Source organism: Rhinoderma darwinii, chromosome 1, assembly GCF_050947455.1.
Source record: "Rhinoderma darwinii isolate aRhiDar2 chromosome 1, aRhiDar2.hap1, whole genome shotgun sequence".
Lineage (NCBI taxonomy): Eukaryota > Metazoa > Chordata > Amphibia > Anura > Rhinodermatidae > Rhinoderma > Rhinoderma darwinii.
The window spans coordinates 866,208-886,092 of record NC_134687.1 but is presented as its reverse complement, the minus strand read 5'-3'; the positions used below and the strand labels follow the sequence as shown (position 1 = coordinate 886,092).

At 44.6% G+C, this 19,885-nt stretch overlaps 1 protein-coding gene across 1 annotated transcript in view; it reads left to right on the top strand.

Annotated features, from left to right (window-relative positions):
* The window catches only part of LOC142665212 (uncharacterized), a 112,939-nt gene that overhangs the window by 34,743 nt on the left and 58,311 nt on the right, over positions 1 to 19,885 (top strand). The window contains exons 2-6 of the mRNA XM_075844827.1: positions 2,274 to 2,437; positions 3,878 to 4,057; positions 4,142 to 4,265; positions 6,102 to 6,441; positions 17,535 to 17,877. Of these exons, the coding sequence (XP_075700942.1) occupies positions 2,315 to 2,437; positions 3,878 to 4,057; positions 4,142 to 4,265; positions 6,102 to 6,441; positions 17,535 to 17,877 (1,110 nt within the window). The 5' untranslated portion in view covers positions 2,274 to 2,314. The remainder of the gene's footprint in view (positions 1 to 2,273; positions 2,438 to 3,877; positions 4,058 to 4,141; positions 4,266 to 6,101; positions 6,442 to 17,534; positions 17,878 to 19,885) is intronic.

Here is a 19,885-nt window from a genome sequence, read left to right as displayed (position 1 = left end):
TGAGTGAATGCACAGTGTAGGAGGATTAGATACAGTGGTAATCACACAGTATGAGGCTGGGTTCACACAACCTATTTTCAGGCGTAAACGAGGCGTATTATGCCTCGATTTACGCCTGAAAAGACGGCTCCAACACGTCGGCAAACATCTGCCCATTCATTTGAATGGGTTTGCCAACGTACTGTGCCGACAACCTGTAATTTACGCGTCGTCGTTTGACAGCTGTCAAAAGACGACGCATAAAATTACAGTCTCATCAAAAGAAGTGCAGGACACTTCTTGGGACGTTTTTGGAGCCGTTTTCTCATAGTCTCTATTGAAAACGGCTCCAAAAACGGCGCGAAAAACGTGAGTTGCTCAAAAACGTCTGAAAATCAGGTGCTGTTTTCCCTTGAAAACAGCTCCGTATTTTCAGACGTTTTTGGCTCAGCGTGAACATACACAAACATAACTTACCTGCTCCTGTTGCCTCCGCTCCATCCGCTCCTAGTCCTTGCTTCTGAACATATGGACGGAAGCCACGACCGGAAGTAGTCATCTTACTGTCCGGGCGCGGCTTCTGGTCCACATGAAAATGGCGCCGGATGTTGCTCGGCCGAAGACCTTCCTTTTGGACTGTGTGGTAGCGGTGCATGCGTCGTTCCCACACAGACGGCGTACACTATAGTGAATGGAACGGCTACCGTTCGCATTCACTATGGGGATGTATGTGCCGTATTCCATCTCCGTATGTGTCGTTAATCGACACATACAGAGATGAAAAAAAAAATGGCAGCCCCAAAGAGAAGTAAAAGAAATAAAAAATAAAAAAGTAAAACACAAAAACACAAATAAATACAATTTATTTTAATAACATACTAAAAGCAGTAACTTATAAAAACATTTTTTTTGGTGACACCTTCCCTTTAAGTTGTTATGTGTATTGGGATACACTGATATTATACTGTGATTATGTTCTGTGTTTGGTGTATTTGATCTAAGTGTGATTACGGTTTGTATTAATAAATATGACCTTTATTTACTTACAATCGTTTTTCCTTACTGAGTAGCAAAGCAAATAGACTAACGTTCATACAGGAAAAAGGTAGGGGAGCTAGGCATAACCCTGGTGGCACGAGCCAGGAAACCCCACTATTACTCCACACCCTTTTATAAACCCCCACAATTAAGATAATTACGCAGGTGTGTAACCCTCGCCCAATTAAGATATATACCGAGTGTGACGATCGCCGATCTCCGGTCACGTCACAGGGGTGAACTACAATACTGAGCTTATTAATTTACCGCATAAATCCCCGCCCACCCACTCTAGATGACAGGATTATGCTAAATTACTCACATAGGTTCCCAACAATCCCAATAATTGATACCACAGTATGCTACCACCACCTATACTTGTCTAGGCAATAGGGGCCGACGTCTCTATGTTCCCTTACACCAGTTACAATAACAGGAAATTCACTGTTCTCGGCTTCGATAGTTCTCACTGGATTTTTTTTATCATCACAAACTCTTTTATTGTTCAATGTTGTCATTTCATTTTGACGTTTTTGTGCATCCGCTGCTCCTGGCCGGCCTGCTGCATATTTCCCTTTTTGATCTCGCAAGATATATGTGGATCATTATTTGCTTCTTTTTCTTTCAATAAAAATAGATTTGATTAAAACAAATAATGATCAGTTACCTCCAATCCTGTCCTTTGCAACACAGTGTCCGGTGGCATGGGCACGGTTCTTCAGCTTGCACCATCCTCGTGCCGTACATTTACTTTGCAGAAACAAGATCCTGCCAGTGCCATAAAGATACAGTACGGGAAGGGGTTAAATGAGCAAAATGAAAATTAATCTTTTCACACACAATAATATCTCAATCCGCTCAGCTCCTCCGCTCTATAACATGCTGCTAACAGATCGGACTGCATGTTCCCTTTACATATACTGCAAAGCTAGGCTGCTGGAGAACCTCTTAAAGGGCAATGTTTACATCAAACACTGATTACATAATATGCACCATGTCTTCTGATATGCAATGGTGCCCCCCCCCCCCCCAATACCTCCCTAGTATCAGCTATGTCTCTGGTTGTCATTGTGATAGAGGTGTGACCCGCATGTATCAGACATTTCTGGCATGTCCTGTGGATAAATGTCGGTGTTGTTATTGCTCCTTTATTCCATGTGGTGGAGGCTCGGAGAACCGGTTTCTCTCAATAAGTGATGTTCTGTATTTCTCACATGACGTCGTCCCCTGTATGATTCTCTCCTCTTCCCATAAAGGCGCCTGCTGTACTACAACCACCAGTGGATCCAGTTTTCTCATGTTCTCATCCAGAACGTTCCTTCTCCTAAATGACCCACCAACGATGGACAAGGACAGCAATGAGGTGACCACAAGAATATTAAACTTCACCCTGGAGATCATCTACCTGCTGAGCGGAGAGGTAACCGTTTCTATATTTCTATGTGCCTTATTGTATTATGTAAAAAGTCACCCATAAGAGGAAGAAGCCAGAGTCCTGTATACCATTTACGAGACCTTCCAAGTGATCGGAAGAAGTGAAGACCAGCCAGCAATATGGTCAGTTATGTGTCATGGTAATAGTAATGTAGAGTAATGAGAATAGTAAGTAGTCACGTTGTAACCAGGGGGAGAAGGACCAGAGGAACCAGGAGAATCACACGGCTGGAGTCTGTCCTGGAGACGAGGATTTCTACCACTAGTCTGACATCTATATAGTAACATAGAAGATGACGACAGGAGGAGAATCACATGGCCGGAGTCTGTCCTGGAGGTGAGGATTTCTACCACTAGTCTGACATCTATATTGGAACATAGAAGATGGCGGCAGGAGGAGAATCACATGGCCGGAGTCTGTCCTGGAGATGAGGATTTCTACCACTAGTCTGACATCTATATTGGAACATAGAAGATGACGGCAGGAGGAGAATCACATGGCCGGAGTCTGTCCTGGAGACGAGGATTTCTACCACTAGTCTGACATCTATATTGGAACATAGAAGATGGCGGCAGGAGGAGAATCGCATGGCTGGAGATGAGGATTTCTACCACTAGTCTGACATCTATATTGGAACATAGAAGATGGCGGCAGGAGGAGAATCACATGGCCGGAGTCTGTCCTGGAGATGAGGATTTCTACCACTAGTCTGACATCTATGTAGAAACCTAGAAGATGACGGCAGGAGGAGAATCGCATGGCTGGAGATGAGGATTTCTACCACTAGTCTGACCTCTATGTAGAAACCTAGAAGATGACGGCAGGAGGAGAATCACATGGCTGGAGTCTGTTCTGGAGATGAGGATTTCTACCACTAGTCTGACATCTATATTGGAACATAGAAGATGACGGCAGGAGGAGAATCACATGGCCGGAGTCTGTCCTGGAGATGAGGATTTCTACCACTAGTCTGACATCTATATTGGAACATAGAAGATGACGGCAGGAGGAGAATCACATGGCCGGAGTCTGTCCTGGAGGCGAGGATTTCTACCACTAGTCTGACCTCTATATGGAAACATAGAAGATGACGGCAGGAGGAGAATCACATGGTCCGTCTGCTTGGCCCTTATATTATTTCCTTTTTATTTTTTTTCTTCGGATTGATAAAGGATTACACCAGGCAGGTTTACATTCACTTACTGCTGATTGTTCCAATCTGCTGGAAGGTGGTTCCAAGTATCTACTACTCTTTCAGTGCAATAATATTTTCTGTTTTTCCCCTACACTAATGTCGGATTGTGCCTTCGTGTTCTTGTGTTCCATTTCTTTCCTCCTGTAACATCTATAAAGGTTTCCATCATCTCCAACCTTTCCTCCTTGCTGTAAAAATGACATTGTTTAATTGTCTCTCTCCATACACAGGATTACACAATAGTGAAGAAGACATCGGGGGACTGTGTGGCCCCCAGCAGTCATGAGTCAGGAGGATGGAGCCGGAGCCCCATCACAGAGCCCCCTCCTCACTCCCGGATACATGAGAGGAACAATAAGCAAAAGATCCTAGAACTTCTCCACAAGATGACTGATCTGCTGACTGGAGAGGTGACACTGCTGGGAATGCTGGGAAATTATACAGTATCAGCACTGGAGGAGTCTGGGTAATGACTGTATCATTGTGTGTGTCAGGTTCCTATAAGGTGTCAGGACGTCGCTGTCTATTTCTCCATGGAGGAGTGGGAGTATGTAGAAGAACACAAGGATCTGTACAAGGAGGTCATGATGGAGGACCACCGGCCGCGCACATCGCAAGGTAAGAAGAGCTATCTATCTATCTTATATATTTCAAGTATTTGGTGTGACCACCCTTTGTCTTCAGAGCGGCATCAAAAACTGTGTTTAAGTTTACCTAGAAGAATTGAAGGTACTTGGCAGGGAGGTTGTTCCAAACATCTAGGAGAACTAATGTCTGATCTTCTGTGGATGTTGCTTCCTCAAATCCTTCTGTCTCTTCATGTGATCCCAGACAGACTCTATAATGTTGGGATCAGGTCTCTGTGGGTCTATATAACCAGGGCTCCTTATTCTTCTTTACGCTGAAGAAATTTCTTAGTGACATTGGCTGTATGTTTGTGGTCGTTGTCCTTCTACAGAATAAATCACATGCCTCCCTGATGGTATTACATGATGGATAAGTATCTGCCTGTTTTTCTCAGCATTGAGGACGCCATCTTCACTGCTGCTTGTAGCCCCTTGATATGGTCCCGCTCTCCAGGACCCTCCATCGTGCTTCACTGTGGTCTGCAGACCCTCATTATTGTACAGTACTCCAGGAACCTCCACCATGCTTCACTGCTGCCTGCAGACCCTCATTATTGTCCCACTCTCCAGGACCCTCCACCATTCTTCAATGTGGTCTGCAGACCCTCATTATTGTACCACTCTCTAGGACCCTCCACCATTCTTCAATGTGGTCTGCAGACACTCGTTATTGTCCCGCTCTCCAGGAGCCTCCATCGTGCATCACTGCTGCCTGTAGATCCTCATTATTGTCCCACTCTCCAGGACCCTTCGCCATTCTTCACTGCTGCCTGCAGACCCTCATTATTGTCCCACTCTCCATGACCCTCCACCATGCTTTACTGCTGCCTGCAGACCCTCATTATTGTACCACTCTCCAGGACCCTCCACCATTCTTCATTGTGGTCTGCAGACACTCGTTATTGTCCCGCTCTCCAGGAGCCTCCATCGTGCTTCACTGCTGCCTGCAGACCCTCATTATTGTCCCACTCTCCAGCACCCCCCACCATTCTTCACTGCTGCCTGCAGACCCTCATTATCGTACAGTACTTCAGGAACCTCCACCATGCTTCACTGCTGCCTGCAGACCCTCATTATTGTCCCACTCTCCAGGACCCTCCACCATTCTTCACTGCTGCCTGCAGACCCTCATTATTGTCTCGCTCTCCAGGAGCCTCCATCGTGCTTCACGGCTGCCTTCAGACCCTCATTATTGTACCACTCTCCAGGAACCTCCACCATTCTTCAATGTGATCTTCAGACCCTCATAATTGTACCACTCTCCAGGACCCTCCACCATTCTTCAATGTGGTCTGCAGACACTCGTTATTGTCCCGCTCTCCAGGAGCCTCCATCGTGCTTCACTGCTGCCTGCAGACACTCATTATTGTGCAGCTCCCCAGGACCCTCCACCATGCTTCACTGCTACCTGCAGACCCTCATTATTGTACCACTCTCCAGGACCCTTCACCATTCTTCAATGTGGTCTGCAGACACTCGTTGTTGTCCCGCTCTCCAGGAGCCTCCATCGTGCTTCACTGCTGCCTGCAGACACTCATTATTGTGCCGCTCTCCAGGAGCCTCCATCGTGCTTCACTGCTGCCTGCAGACCCTCATTATTGTCCCGCTCTCCAGCACCACCAACCATCTTCATTGCAGCCTGCAGACCCTCATTATTGTCCCGCCCTCCAGAACCCTCCACCATTTATAACTGCTGCCTGCAGACCCTCATTATTTGTACCATCCTCCAGCCCTTTTGCGAAACAACTGCCTTCTGTTCCAGCCAAATATTTCACATCGGTCCAGAGCACCTGCTGCCATTTTTATGTTCCTATGTTTTTGTGCGTAGTTGAATCACTTGGACTTATTTCCATGTCGAAAGTATGGATTTTTGCCCGCAATTCATCCATGAAGACCACTACTGGCCAGACTTCTCCAAACAGTAGATGGGTGTATACGAGTCACACTGGTTTCTGCCAGTTCCGAGCTGATGGCACTGCTGGGCATCTTCCAGTTTTGAAGGGAATTAAGGATGGCGTGTCTTATATGCTGCTTGAAGTTTCCTTGGCCGACCACTGCGACTACGACCCTCACTGTTGCCGGTTTCTTTGCACTTCAGTAGAGCTTGAGCAGCACAGCTTGAGACCTCGGTCTGCTGTGAAATCTTTGCTGGGAGAGACCTCGCTGATGTAGTATAACCACCTTGTGCCTTTTTGCTGTGCTCAGTCTTGCCATGGTGAACCTGTAACATGAAACGGTCTCTTTCACAACCTCACCTTTTCATTTTGAATATGGCCCCACAGTCCAAACCCAGTTTAACCCCTTCGCGCTCAGCGACGTAATAATCCGTTGCGCTAACTGTATCGTTAGCGCTCAGCGACGGATTATTACGTCCCGGGAATAACGGCCATTTCGGTCGTCCTCCCGACACATACAGGAGCTGTGACAGCTGCTGTCTCGTACAGCAGCTGCCGCAGCTCCTACAGCGGGGACCGATCGCGGTGTCCCCGCTGATTAACCCCTTAAAAGTCGTGTTCAATAGTGATCACGGCTTTTTAGGGGTTAAGCTACAATCGCCAGCCTGCTACGCGATAGCGGCTGGCGATGGTGTCTATGGCAACCGGATACCAAACAATGGCGTCCGGCTCTGCCATAGACGGAAGCCTAGTGGGTCCTGACCATGTCAAGACCCACTATGCTTGCTGTGAGTGAGTAGCTGACAGTTCTAATACACTGCACTACGCATGTAGTGCAGTGTATTAGAATAGCGATCAGGGCCTCCTGCCCTCATGTCCCCTAGTGGGACAAAGTAATAAAGTAAAAAAAAAGTTAAAAAAAGATGTGTAAAAATAAAAGTTTTAATAGTAAAAATCCCCCTTTTTCCCTTATCAGTCCTTTATTATTAATAAAAATATATAAACAAACAAACAAACTATACATAATTGGTATCGCCGCATCCGTAACGGCCTGAACTACAAAATTATTTCGTTATTTATCCCGCGCGGTGAACGCCATAAAATAATAATAAACCGTCCCAGAATCACAATTCTTTGGTCACTTCACCTCCCAAAAAATGGAATAAAAAGAGATCAAAAAGTCGCATGTACCTAAAAATGGTACTGATGGAAACTACAGTTCGTTACGCAAAAAATAAGTCCTCGCACGGCTTTATTGATGGAAAAATAAAAACGTTCTGGCTCTTAGAATAAAGTAACACAAAAAGTGAATGATTGTTTACAAAACGTATTTTATTGTGCAAACGCCATAAGACATAAAAAAACTATAAACATCTGGTGTCACCGTAATCGTATTGCCCCGCAGAATAACGTGAATATGTCATTTATAGCGCACGGTGAACGCTGCAAAAACTATAAACATCTGGTATCGCCGTAATCGTATCCCCTGCAGAATAACGTGACTGTCATTTATAGCGCACGGTGAACGCTGTAATAACTATAAACATCTGGTATCGCCGTAATCGTATCGCCCCGCAGAATAAAGTGAATGTGTCATTTATAGCGCACGGTGAACGCTGTAAAAAAAATAGAATAAAAAAAACAATAGTAGAATTTCTGTTTTTTAGTCACCGCGCCACCTAAAAATAGAATAAAAGCTGATCAAAAAGCCGCATGCACCCCAAGAAAACTACAATGAATTCCTCAAGGGGTCTAGTTTCCAAATTGGGGTCACTTTTGGGGGCTTTCCACTGTTTTGGCACCACAAGACCTCTTCAAACCGGACATGGTGCCTAATAAAAAGGAGGTCTCATAATCCTCCAGGTGCTCCTTTGCTTCGGAGGCCGGTGCTTCAGTCCATTACCGCCCGAGGGCCACATGTGGGATATTTCTCTAAACTGCAGAATCCGGCCAATAAGTATTAAGTTGCGTTTCTCTGGTAAAACCTTTTGTGTTATAAAAAAAATGGTATAAAGAGGATTTTCTGACCCAAAAATTTTTTTTATTTCACCTCTACTTTGCTCAAAATTCCTGTGAAACACCTAAAGGGTTCATAAACTTTTCTAAATGCTGTTGTGAATACTTTGAGGGGTCCAGTTTCTAAAATGGGGTGTTTGATAGGGGTTTCTAATATATAGGTCCATCAAAGCAACTTCAGAACTGAACTGGAACCTAAAAAAAGAAATAAATGAGGCAATACTTCGCTTCTTACATTATACTGATAATGAGCCGTGCCCACCCCGAGATGACCCCAGTTTTGACCGTTTGTATAAACGGAGACCCCTATTAGACCGTTTCAGAGCCCGGTTTTCCCAGCATTCACCCCTGAGAAGTGTATTTCTATTGATGAGTCCTTGATGGATTTTAAAGGGAGGGTTCAATTCCGCCAGTACCTGCTGAGTAAGAGGGCAAGGTATGGCGTGATGATGTATAAGCTGCGAGAGGGCATCAGGGTATACCTACAGGTTTAGGATATATGAAGGGAAGGACACCAGTATTCAGCCCCCAGAATGCCCCCCCCCCCCTTACTGGGAGTTAATGCAAAAATTGTGTGGGATTTGGTGCACCCACTGCCGGACCAGGGTTACCACCTCTACCTGGATAATTTTTATACCGGCGTCCCACTCTTCAACTGCCTCGCTTCCAGTCCTGTGGCATGCGGCACTGCTAGAAGAAACCTGAGAGGCCTCCCTAAGACTCTGCAGGGCAAACAAGAAGGGGTGAGCTCAGGGCACATTCTAGCAGCAACATATTGTGTGTCAAGTACAAGGACAAGAGAGATGTCACACCAGTACCCATGTACCTGTACGAGGTAGCAGTACAGAGACCCCTAAACCAGACTGCAGGGGGGTGGACTTGTCAGATCAAGTCCTGAAGCCCTATAGCGCCATGCGGTGTGGTATAAGAAGCCGGCCGGGCACCTCATACAGATGGCATTGTACAACGCGTACGTGCTACATCGATGTACAGGCCAGAGGGGAACATTCCTGGAATTTCAGGAGGTGGTTATCAAGAACCTAATCTTTAGGGACCAGGAAGGGGGGGGGGGCACGCAGTACTTCTGGAAGCGGGGCCACACGCATCGTACCAGGGCAACACTTTCCAGGAGAAGTTCCCCAAACTGGCAAGAAGGGAAAAAGTCAAAAGAGGTGCAAAGTCTGCTATAAGAAGGGGATAAGGGAGGACACAATATATCAATGTGACGCGTGTCCCGAAAAACCAGAGCTCTGTATGAAAGAGTGTTTTAAAATTTATCATACATCCCTTGATTTATAATTTACCCCAATTCTACTTACCCTGATGTACTCCGCACAGCTTATCCCCCTTATCTTTCCCTTCTGAGCCCTGCTGTGTGCCCAGGCAGCTGATATCAGCCACATTGAGGGTATTGCCATACCCGGGAGAACCCACATTACAGTTTATGGGGTGTAGGTCTCCGGTAAAAATGCTCACTACAACTCTAGATGAATGCCTTAAGGGTGTAGTTTTTAAAACGGGGTCACTTCTTGCGGGTTTCAACTGTACTGGTACCTCAGGGGCTTCTGCATACATGACTTCACACCAGAAAATCCCCAGTAGGCCAAATGGTGGTCCTTTCCTTCTGAGCCCTCCCATGGGCCCTCAACGGCAGTTTATCACCACAAATGGGGTATTGCGCCACTCAGGACAAATTGCGCACAAGAATGGGGTATTTTATTTCTTGTGAAAATAAGAAATTTTCAGCCAAAACTACATATTATTGGAAAAAATTAATTTTGTTTTAATTCCCAGCCCAATTCAAATAAGTTCTGTGAAAAAACTATGGGGTCAAAATGGTCACAACACCCATAAATGAATTCCTTGAGGGGTGTAGTTTCCAAAATGGGGTCATTTGTGGTTGGTTTCTATTGCTTTGATACCTCTGGGGCTCTGCAAATGCGACATGGCACCCAAAAACCGATCCAGCAAAATCTGGACTCCAAAGAACAAATAGCGCTCTTTTCCTTCTGAGCCCTCCCATGAGCCCAAACGGCAGTTTATCATCACAAATGGGGTATTGCTGCACTCGGGACAAATTGGGCAACAAAATGTAGTATTTTATTTCTTGTGAAAATAAGAATTTTTGAGCTAAAACGACATATTGGAAAAAATATAATTTTTTTTTAATTCCCAGCCCAATTCAAATAAGTTCTGTGAAGAAACTATGGTGTCTAAATGTTCACATTACCCATAAATGAATTCCTTGAGGGGTGTAGTTTCCAAAATGGGGTCACTTCTGGTGGGTTTCCATTGCTTTGATACCTCTGGGGCTCTGCAAATGCGACATGGCACCCGAAAACCAAACCAGCAAAATCTGCACTGCAAAGCACACAGCGCTCCTTCACTTCTGAGGCCTACCATGGGCCCAAACAGCAGTTTCTCGCCACAAATGGGGTATTGCTGCACTCAGGAGAAATTGGGCAACAAAATGGGGTATTTTGTTCCCTGTGAAAATAAGAAATTTTGATAAAAAATGACATCTTATTGGAAAAAATGTAATTTTTTTCATTTCACAGCCCAATTCAAATAGGTGCTGTGAAAAAACTGTGCGGTCAAAATGGTAACAACAACCATAAATGAATTCCTTGAGGGGTGTAATTTCCAAAATGGGGTCACTATTCGGGGATTCCTACTGTTTTGGCACCTCAACACCTTTCCAAACCTGGCATGCTGCCTAAAATATATTCTAATAAAAAAGAGGCCTCAAAATGCACTAGGTGCTTCTTTGCTTCTGGGGCTTGTGTTTTAGTCCACGAGCGCAGTAGGGCCACATGTGGGACATTTCTAAAAACTGCAGACAATACATATTTAGTAGTATTTCTCTGGTATAACCTTCAGTGTTACAGAAAAAAAATGAATAAAATTGAAATTCAGCAAGAAAAATGAAATTTGCAAATTTCACCTCCACTTTGCTTTAATTCTTGTGAAATGCCTGAAGGGTTAAAAAACTTTCTAAATGCTGTTTTGAATACTTTGAGGGGTCTAGTTTTTAAAATGGGGTGTTTTATCAGGGTTTCTAATACATAGGCCCCTCAAAGCCTCTTCAGAACTGAAGAAGTACCTTAAAAAAAAGGCTTTTGAAATTTTCTTAAAAATAGGAGAAATTGCTGTTTAGGTTCTAAGCCTCGTAACGTCCAAGAAAAATAAAATAATGTTCAAAAAACGCTGCCAATCTAAAGTAGACATATGGGAAATGTGAACTAGTAACTATTTTGGGTGGTATAACCGTCTGTTTTACAAGCAGATGCATTTAAATTCTGAAAAATGCTATTTTTTCCAAACTTTCTCTAAATTTTGCAATTTTTCACCAATAAACACTGAATATATCGACCAAATTTTACCACGAACATGAAGCCCCATTTCCTGCTCCTCCTTTGCCTGTGATTCTTTTCTGTTTCCTGGCTCTGCTGCTCCTGCTATGATTATTGGCCTTGCTTCATTTTTGACCCTGGCTTTACTGACTACGCTCCTGCTCTGCGATTTGTACCTCGCACACTCCTGGTTTGACTCGGCTTGTTCACTACTCTTGTTGCTCACTGTGTTGCCGTGGGCAACTGCCCCATTTCCCTTAGCTTCTGTGTACCCTTGTCTGTTTGTCTGTCGTGCACTTATTGAGCGTAGGGACCGTCGCCCAGTTGTACGCCGTCACCTAGGACGGGCCGTTGCAAGTAGGCATTGACTGAGTGGTGGGTAGATTAGGGCTCACCTGTCTGTCTCCCTACCCCGTCATTACAGGTGTCATATCTTCCACGTGGGGTTGCGGGAGGGCGGCGGAGGAAAGTGGCGCCTTCTCAAACGCACCTTTTAGTGCCCGGCGGCCTTGTTCCTGTCTGGGCTCAGGAGGATTCTGCTGGGGGAGGGGAGCGGCAACTCTCCCCGGAGGCACCGACCCTGCCACGGTCCCTGTATCTGGACCTACCTCCGGGGATGAAGCAACGAAGGCACCATCCTGTTGACCCCTGGAGGATCCGGCGGGAGCTGCGGTGCCGGCGGGCGGAGAGTCCCCACGCGACGCCGGGGATCGGCTGCGGCCTACAGTTGGAATGGAGGAGGGCCGCGGTGAGGACCCGTCACGGCCGGACCGGAGGTAACGGTCCATCGAGGAGGGACCCGGAGTGATCGACTGGGATTTGCGCTGTCTCCCCTTGGTCATCGCATCAGCGAGGCAGGTGAGTGAGATCTGGGATACTGTGTGGTTAGTGGTGCGGGTCCGGAGCTCCGAGCTCACGCGTCCTCACTCCGCCATCGCCAAGCCACGCCCCCGCTCCTTCATTTCTGAGGCCTGTGTTTCAATGCATTAGGCCGCACGTGAGATATTTCTAAAAACTGCAGAATCTGGGCAATAAATATTGAAAACCTAATGAGGAACTACACGACCTTGTGGCAGAGAGATTAAATATAAACTTTATTACAAAACATGATAAAAATACAACAAAGTACAGGAAAGTAAAAGGGAGCGTACAACCTTCAAAAAAAGAAAGAAAAAGCTTGGTGGGTAAAAAAGGCGATACAGACTTTATACCCATTTTTACCCACTGTGCTTTTTCTTTCTACCTTTTTTGTGAAGGTTGTACGCTACCTTTTACTTTCCTGTACTTTGTTGTATTTTTATTATGTTTTGTAATAAAGTTTATTTTTAATCTCTATGCCACAAGGTCGTGTAGTTCCTCATTCGATTTTCTTAGCTTTGTTTAGAAGATATAGCAATAAATATTGAGTTGCGTTTCTCTGTTAAAATCTGTGTTACAGAAAAAAATTAATTCAAAACATTTTGACAAAAAAAAATTACATTTGTCAATTTCACCTCCACTTTGCATTAATTCCTGTGAAACGCCTAAAGAGTTTTAAAAAAAATACTTTATAAATGCTGTTTTTAAATACTTTGAGGGGTTTAGTTTTTAATATGGGGCAATTTTATGGGGGGGTTTGTATTTTCTAAGGCCCTCAAAGCAACTTCAGAACTGAACTGGTCCTTAAAAAAAAATTTGGAAAATGTGATAAATTGCTGCTAAAATTATATCAGCCTTGTAATGTCCGAGGGAAATAAAAGTACTTTAAAAAAAAACAAAAAAAACAATGCAAACATAAAGTAGACATATGGACAATGTGAACTAGGAAACTTTTTTGTGTGGTATCACTATCTTGTCTTAAGCCTTATTTACACGAGCGTGTAAAACGTCCGTGTGACGGCCGTTGAAACATCGCCCGTCCCACGGACCTTTGTAATTCAATGTGACCGTTCACACATCCGTTGTTTCAACGGACCGTGTAAGGGGTCCGTGGGGAAATAGGACATGTCCTCTCTTTTCACGCATCACGCATCCCTCCATAGACTCTCTATGGGGGATGCGAGACATCGCGTCCTGCAGCGCTGAGCACGGATGCCCCTCGGATGTGAAAATCTGCTGTTTTTCACATCCAAGATGTGCCACGCTCGTGTAAATAAGGCCTTACAAGCAAATACATAAAAATTTAGAAAAATGATATATATTTTTTTACATTTTCTCAAAATTTTGTTTTTCCTAAATAAATACTGAATGTATCGATCAAATTTTACCTCTGACATAAAGTACAATGTGTCACAAGAAAACAATCTTAAAATTGCTTGAATACATGAAAGCATTCCAGAGTTTTTACCGCATAAAGTGACGCATGTCCGATTTGAAAAAATTGGTCTGGTCCGTAAGGCCAAAACAGGCTGCGTCTTTGAGGGAATAAAAATGGCACAATGCAGGGATGCCCGCTCTCCTCATTCCCCTTAATCTTTACTTTAGAAACTCTCAATCAAATACTTATAAACATACAAACAGTTGACATTTAAAGGTTTGCAACTTGGGGCACACACTCCTAAAACCGCTGCCTTTGCAGATGACCTTTTACTATTCATCTCTAGACCGGCATCCCCCTGATCTTGAAGACCTTCACTTCCTTCGGATCTGCATCCAATTTTAAGGTTAAATACTCTAAGTTTGTAGTCCTTAGCATCTCAGCACCTTTGAAAGACTTCTTTGCATATTCCATATTTGTCTTGGGAAGGTATAAATAAAACGATTTGAAAACCTCCTTCCTTCAACAAATCTTGTATGTTCTCCAAACTACCACAATTTACTTCCCTACCACGTTTTTCAATTCTATTAAGAAAATTTTCTCTGGAACTCCAGAATGCCCAGTTCCACCTTTTTAGTGCTCATCTCATCCTCCTTTGGGCTCCATCACGTATTTTACGCCCCAAGTCCAATGACTTGATCACTCACATAATTACAGTAGCTAAATTGCTGATCTCGCTTGACTGGAGGTCTGAAGAACCCCCCACTCTATTCAAACTTGGCTGGATAGGATGATTCCATTTGTAGGATGGAGGAGCTACTGAGCTGGGAACGGAGAAATTCTGATAAATATTTGGATGTCTGGAAACCTTGGCCAGCTCTCCGCGCCACCTCTTCCATCCCCTAACAAACTCTCTTCCCTTGCTAGATTTGTCTACAAATCTTAAATCCCCCTCCCCACAGCCACTATTGAATATCTATGCTGGAAACTTATAGGGGTATTCCCATCTTGGACATTTATGTCATATCCACACGATATGCCATAAATGTTAGATAGATGCAGGGTCCACTTCAGAGACCCGCACCTATCTGTAGATCGGAGCCCTCTAAACCCCGTTTTACCTTTCTCAGCATTCACCGGCCACTTCCTGATTATATGGCCGGAAGTTAAGAAAGCAGCTTATCTCCCTATGCTACGCAGTTTGTGGAACTCCCATAGAAGTGAATGGCAGTTACGGAAGCCGTGTAGCACGAGTTACGCTGTTTTCGTAACTCCTGACCCTTTAATCAGGAAGTGGCCGGGAGGCGAGAAATGTAGAACGGAGTTTAGGGGGCCCGTATCTATCCTGTGGATATGCTGTAAATGTCCAAGATGGGCAAACCCCTTTAAAGGCAATGTGTCGCTAGAAAAATATAGATAGTCAGAAAATATTATAAATTAGATTCTAATTTATAACATTTCCATGTGCTGGGCACTAGAGGGAGAAGTTCCCAAAATTGCAGCATTGGCATGTGGTAAAGCAACCTCATTGCTTTATGCTGCAAAATTGGAGAAGACACACTCGCTCTAGTGTCCTCACACAATCCCCCCTCCCTTATCCTGGCTAGTGCCAGGAGAAAGGAGGGGGTTGAATGCTCAAACCTCCTACACCGTGTGCTGCCATTTTTTGAGTGAATGCACAGTGTAGGAGGATTAGATACAGTGGTAATCACACAGTATGAGGCTGGGTTCACACAACCTATTTTCAGGCGTAAACGAGGCGTATTATGCCTCGATTTACGCCTGAAAAGACGGCTCCAATACGTCGGCAAACATCTGCCCATTCATTTGAATGGGTTTGCCAACGTACTGTGCCGACAACCTGTAATTTACGCGTCGTCGTTTGACAGCTGTCAAAAGACGACGCGTAAAATTACAGTCTCATCAAAAGAAGTGCAGGACACTACTTGGGACGTTTTTGGAGCCGTTTTCTCATAGACTCTATTGAAAACGGCTCCAAAAACGGCGCGAAAAACGTGAGTTGCTCAAAAAAGTCTCAAAATCAGGTACTGTTTTCCCTTGAAAACAGCTCCGTATTTTCAGCCGTTTTTGGCTCAGCGTGAACATACACAAACATAACTTACCTGCTCCTGTTGCCTCCGCTCCATCCGCTCCTAGTCCTTGCTTCTGAACATATGGACGGAAGCCACGACCGGAAGTAGTCATCTTACTGTCCGGGCGCGGCTTCTGGTCCACATGAAAATGGCGCCGGATGTTGCTCGGCCGAAGACCTTCCTTTTGGACTGTGTGGTAGCGGTGCATGCGTCGTTCCCACACAGACGGCGTACACTATAGTGAATGGAACGGCTACCGTTCGCATTCACTATGGGGATGTATGTGCCGTATTCCATCTCCGTATGTGTCGTTAATCGACACATACAGAGATGAAAAAAAAAATGGCAGCCCCAAAGAGAAGTAAAAGAAATAAAAAATAAAAAAGTAAAACACAAAAACACAAATAAATACAATTTATTTTAATAACCTACTAAAAGCAGTAACTTATAAAAACATTTTTTTTTGGTGACACCTTCCCTTTAAGTTGTTATGTGTATTGGGATACACTGATATTATACTGTGATTATGTTCTGTGTTTGGTGTATTTGATCTAAGTGTGATTACGGTTTGTATTAATAAATATGACCTTTATTTACTTACAATCGTTTTTCCTTACTGAGTAGCAAAGCAAATAGACTAACGTTCATACAGGAAAAAGGTAGGGGAGCTAGGCATAACCCTGGTGGCACGAGCCAGGAAACCCCACTATTACTCCACACCCTTTTATAAACCCCCACAATTAAGATAATTACGCAGGTGTGTAACCCTCGCCCAATTAAGATATATACCGAGTGTGACGATCGCCGATCTCCGGTCACGTCACAGGAGTGAACTACAATACTGAGCTTATTAATTTACCGCATAAATCCCCGCCCACCCACTCTAGATGACAGGATTATGCTAAATTACTCACATAGGTTCCCAACAATCCCAATAATTGATACCACAGTATGCTACCACCACCTATACTTGTCTAGGCAATAGGGGCCGACGTCTCTATGTTCCCTTACACCAGTTACAATAACAGGAAATTCACTTTTCTCGGCTTCGATAGTTCTCACTGGATTTTTTTTTATCATCACAAACTCTTTTATTGTTCAATGTTGTCGTTTCATTTTGACGTTTTTGTGCATCCGCTGCTCCTGGCCGGCCTGCTGCATATTTCCCTTTTTGATCTCGCAAGATATATGTGGATGATTATTTGTTTCTTTTTCTTTCAATAAAAATAGATTTGATTAAAACAAATAATGATCAGTTACCTCCAATCCTGTCCTTTGCAACACAGTGTCCGGTGGCATGGGCACGGTTCTTCAGCTTGCACCATCCTCGTGCCGTACATTTACTTTGCAGAAACAAGATCCTGCCAGTGCCATAAAGATACAGTACGGGAAGGGGTTAAATGAGCAAAATGAAAATTAATCTTTTCACACACAATAATATCTCAATCCGCTCAGCTCCTCCGCTCTATAACATGCTGCTAACAGATCGGACTGCATGTTCCCTTTATATATACTGCAAAGCTAGGCTGCTGGAGAACCTCTTAAAGGGCAATGTTTACATCAAACACTGATTACATAATATGCACCATGTCTTCTGAGATGCAATGGTGCCCCCCCCCCCCAATACCTCCCTAGTATCCGCTATGTCTCTGGGTGTCATTGTGATAGAGGTGTGACCCGCATGTATCAGACATTTCTGGCATGTCCTGTGGATAAATGTCGGTGTTGTTATTGCTCCTTTATTCCATGTGGTGGAGGCTCGGAGAACCGGTTTCTCTCAATAAGTGATGTTCTGTATTTCTCACATGACGTCGTCCCCTGTATGATTCTCTCCTCTTCCCATAAAGGCGCCTGCTGTACTACAACCACCAGTGGATCCAGTTTTCTCATGTTCTCATCCAGAACGTTCCTTCTCCTGAATGACCCACCAACGATGGACAAGGACAGCAATGAGATGACCACAAGAATATTAAACTTCACCCTGCAGATCATCTACCTGCTGAGCGGAGAGGTAACCGTTTCTATATTTCTATGTGCCTTATTGTATTATGTAAAAAGTCACCCATAAGAGGAAGAAGCCAGAGTCCTGTATACCATTTACGAGACCTTCCAAGTGATGGGAAGAAGTGAAGACCAGCCAGCAATATGGTCAGTTATGTGTCATGGTAATAGTAATGTAGAGTAATGAGAATAGTAAGTAGTCACGTTATAACCAGGGGGAGAAGGAACACAGGGACCAGGAGAATCACACGGCTGGAGTCTGTCCTGGAGACGAGGGTTTCTACCACTAGTCTGACATCTATATAGTAACATAGAAGATGACGACAGGAGGAGAATCACATGGCCGGAGTCTGTCCTGGAGGTGAGGATTTCTACCACTAGTCTGACCTCTATATAGAAACATAGAAGATGGCGGCAGCAGGAGAATCACATGGCCGGAGTCTGTCCTGGAGATGAGGATTTCTACCACTAGTCTGACCTCTATATAGAAACATAGAAGATGGCAGCAGGAGGAGAATCACATGGCTGGAGACGAGGATTTCTACCACTAGTCTGACCTCTATATAGTAACATAGAAGATGACGACAGGAGGAGAATCACATGGCCGGAGGTTGTCCTGGAGATGTGGATTTCTACCACTAGTCTGACCTCTATATAGAAACATAGAAGATGACGACAGGAGGAGAATCACATGGCCGGAGTCTGTCCTGGAGATGAGGATTTCTACCACTAGTCTGACCTCTATATAGAAACAGAAGATGACGGCAGGAGGAGAATCACATGGCTGGAGACATGGATTTCTACCACTAGTCTGACCTCTATATAGAAACATAGAAGATGACGGCAGGACGGGAATCACATGGCCGGAGTCTGTCCTGGAGATGAGGATTTCTACCACTAGTCTGATATCTATATAGAAACATAGAAGATGACGGCAGGAGGGGAATCACATGGCCGGAGTCTGTCCTGGAGATGAGGATTTCTACCACTAGTCTGACATCTATATAGACACATAGAAGATGACGGCAGGAGGAGAATCACATGGCTGGAGACGAGGATTTCTACCACTAGTCTGACATCTATATAGGCACATAGAAGAGAACGGCAGGAGGAGAATCACATGGCCGGAGTCTGTCCTGGAGATGAGGATTTCTACCACTATTCTGACATCTATATAGACACATAGAAGATGACGGCAGGAACCAGGAGAATCACATGGTCGGAGTCTTTCCTGGAGGTGAGGATTTCTACCACTATTCTGACATCTATATAGACACATAGAAGATGACGGCAGGAACCAGGAGAATCACATGGCTGGAGATGAGGATTTCTACCACTAGTCTGACATCTATATAGAAACATAGAAGATGATGGCAGGAGGAGAATCACATGGCTGGAGTCTGTCCTAGAGATGTGGATTTCTATCACTAGTCTGATATCTATATTGAAACATAGAAGATGACGGCAGGAGAATCACATGGTCGGAGTCTGTCCTGGAGATGAGGATTTCTACCACTAGTCTGTCCTCTATATAGAAACATAGAAGATGCCGGCAGGAGAATCACATGGCCGGAGTCTGTCCTGGAGGCGAGGATTTCTACCACTAGTCCGACATCTATATAGAAACATAGAAGATGACGGCAGGAGGAGAATCACATGGCCGGAGTCTGTCCTGGAGGTGAGGATTTTTACCACTAGTCTGACCTCTATATAGAAACATAGAAGATGACGGCAGTTGGAGAATCCCATGGCTGGAGTCTGTCCTGGAGATGAGGATTTCTACCACTAGTCGGACATCTATATAGTAACATAGAAGATGACGGCAGGCAGAAAATCACATGGCCGGAGTCTGTCCTGGAGATGTGGATTTCTACCACTAGTCTGACATCTATATAGAAACATAGATGATGGTTGCAGGAGGAGAATCACATGGCCGGAGTCTGTCCTGGAGATGAGGATTTCTACCACTAGTCTGACCTCTATATAGAAACAGAAGATGACGGCAGGAGAATCACATG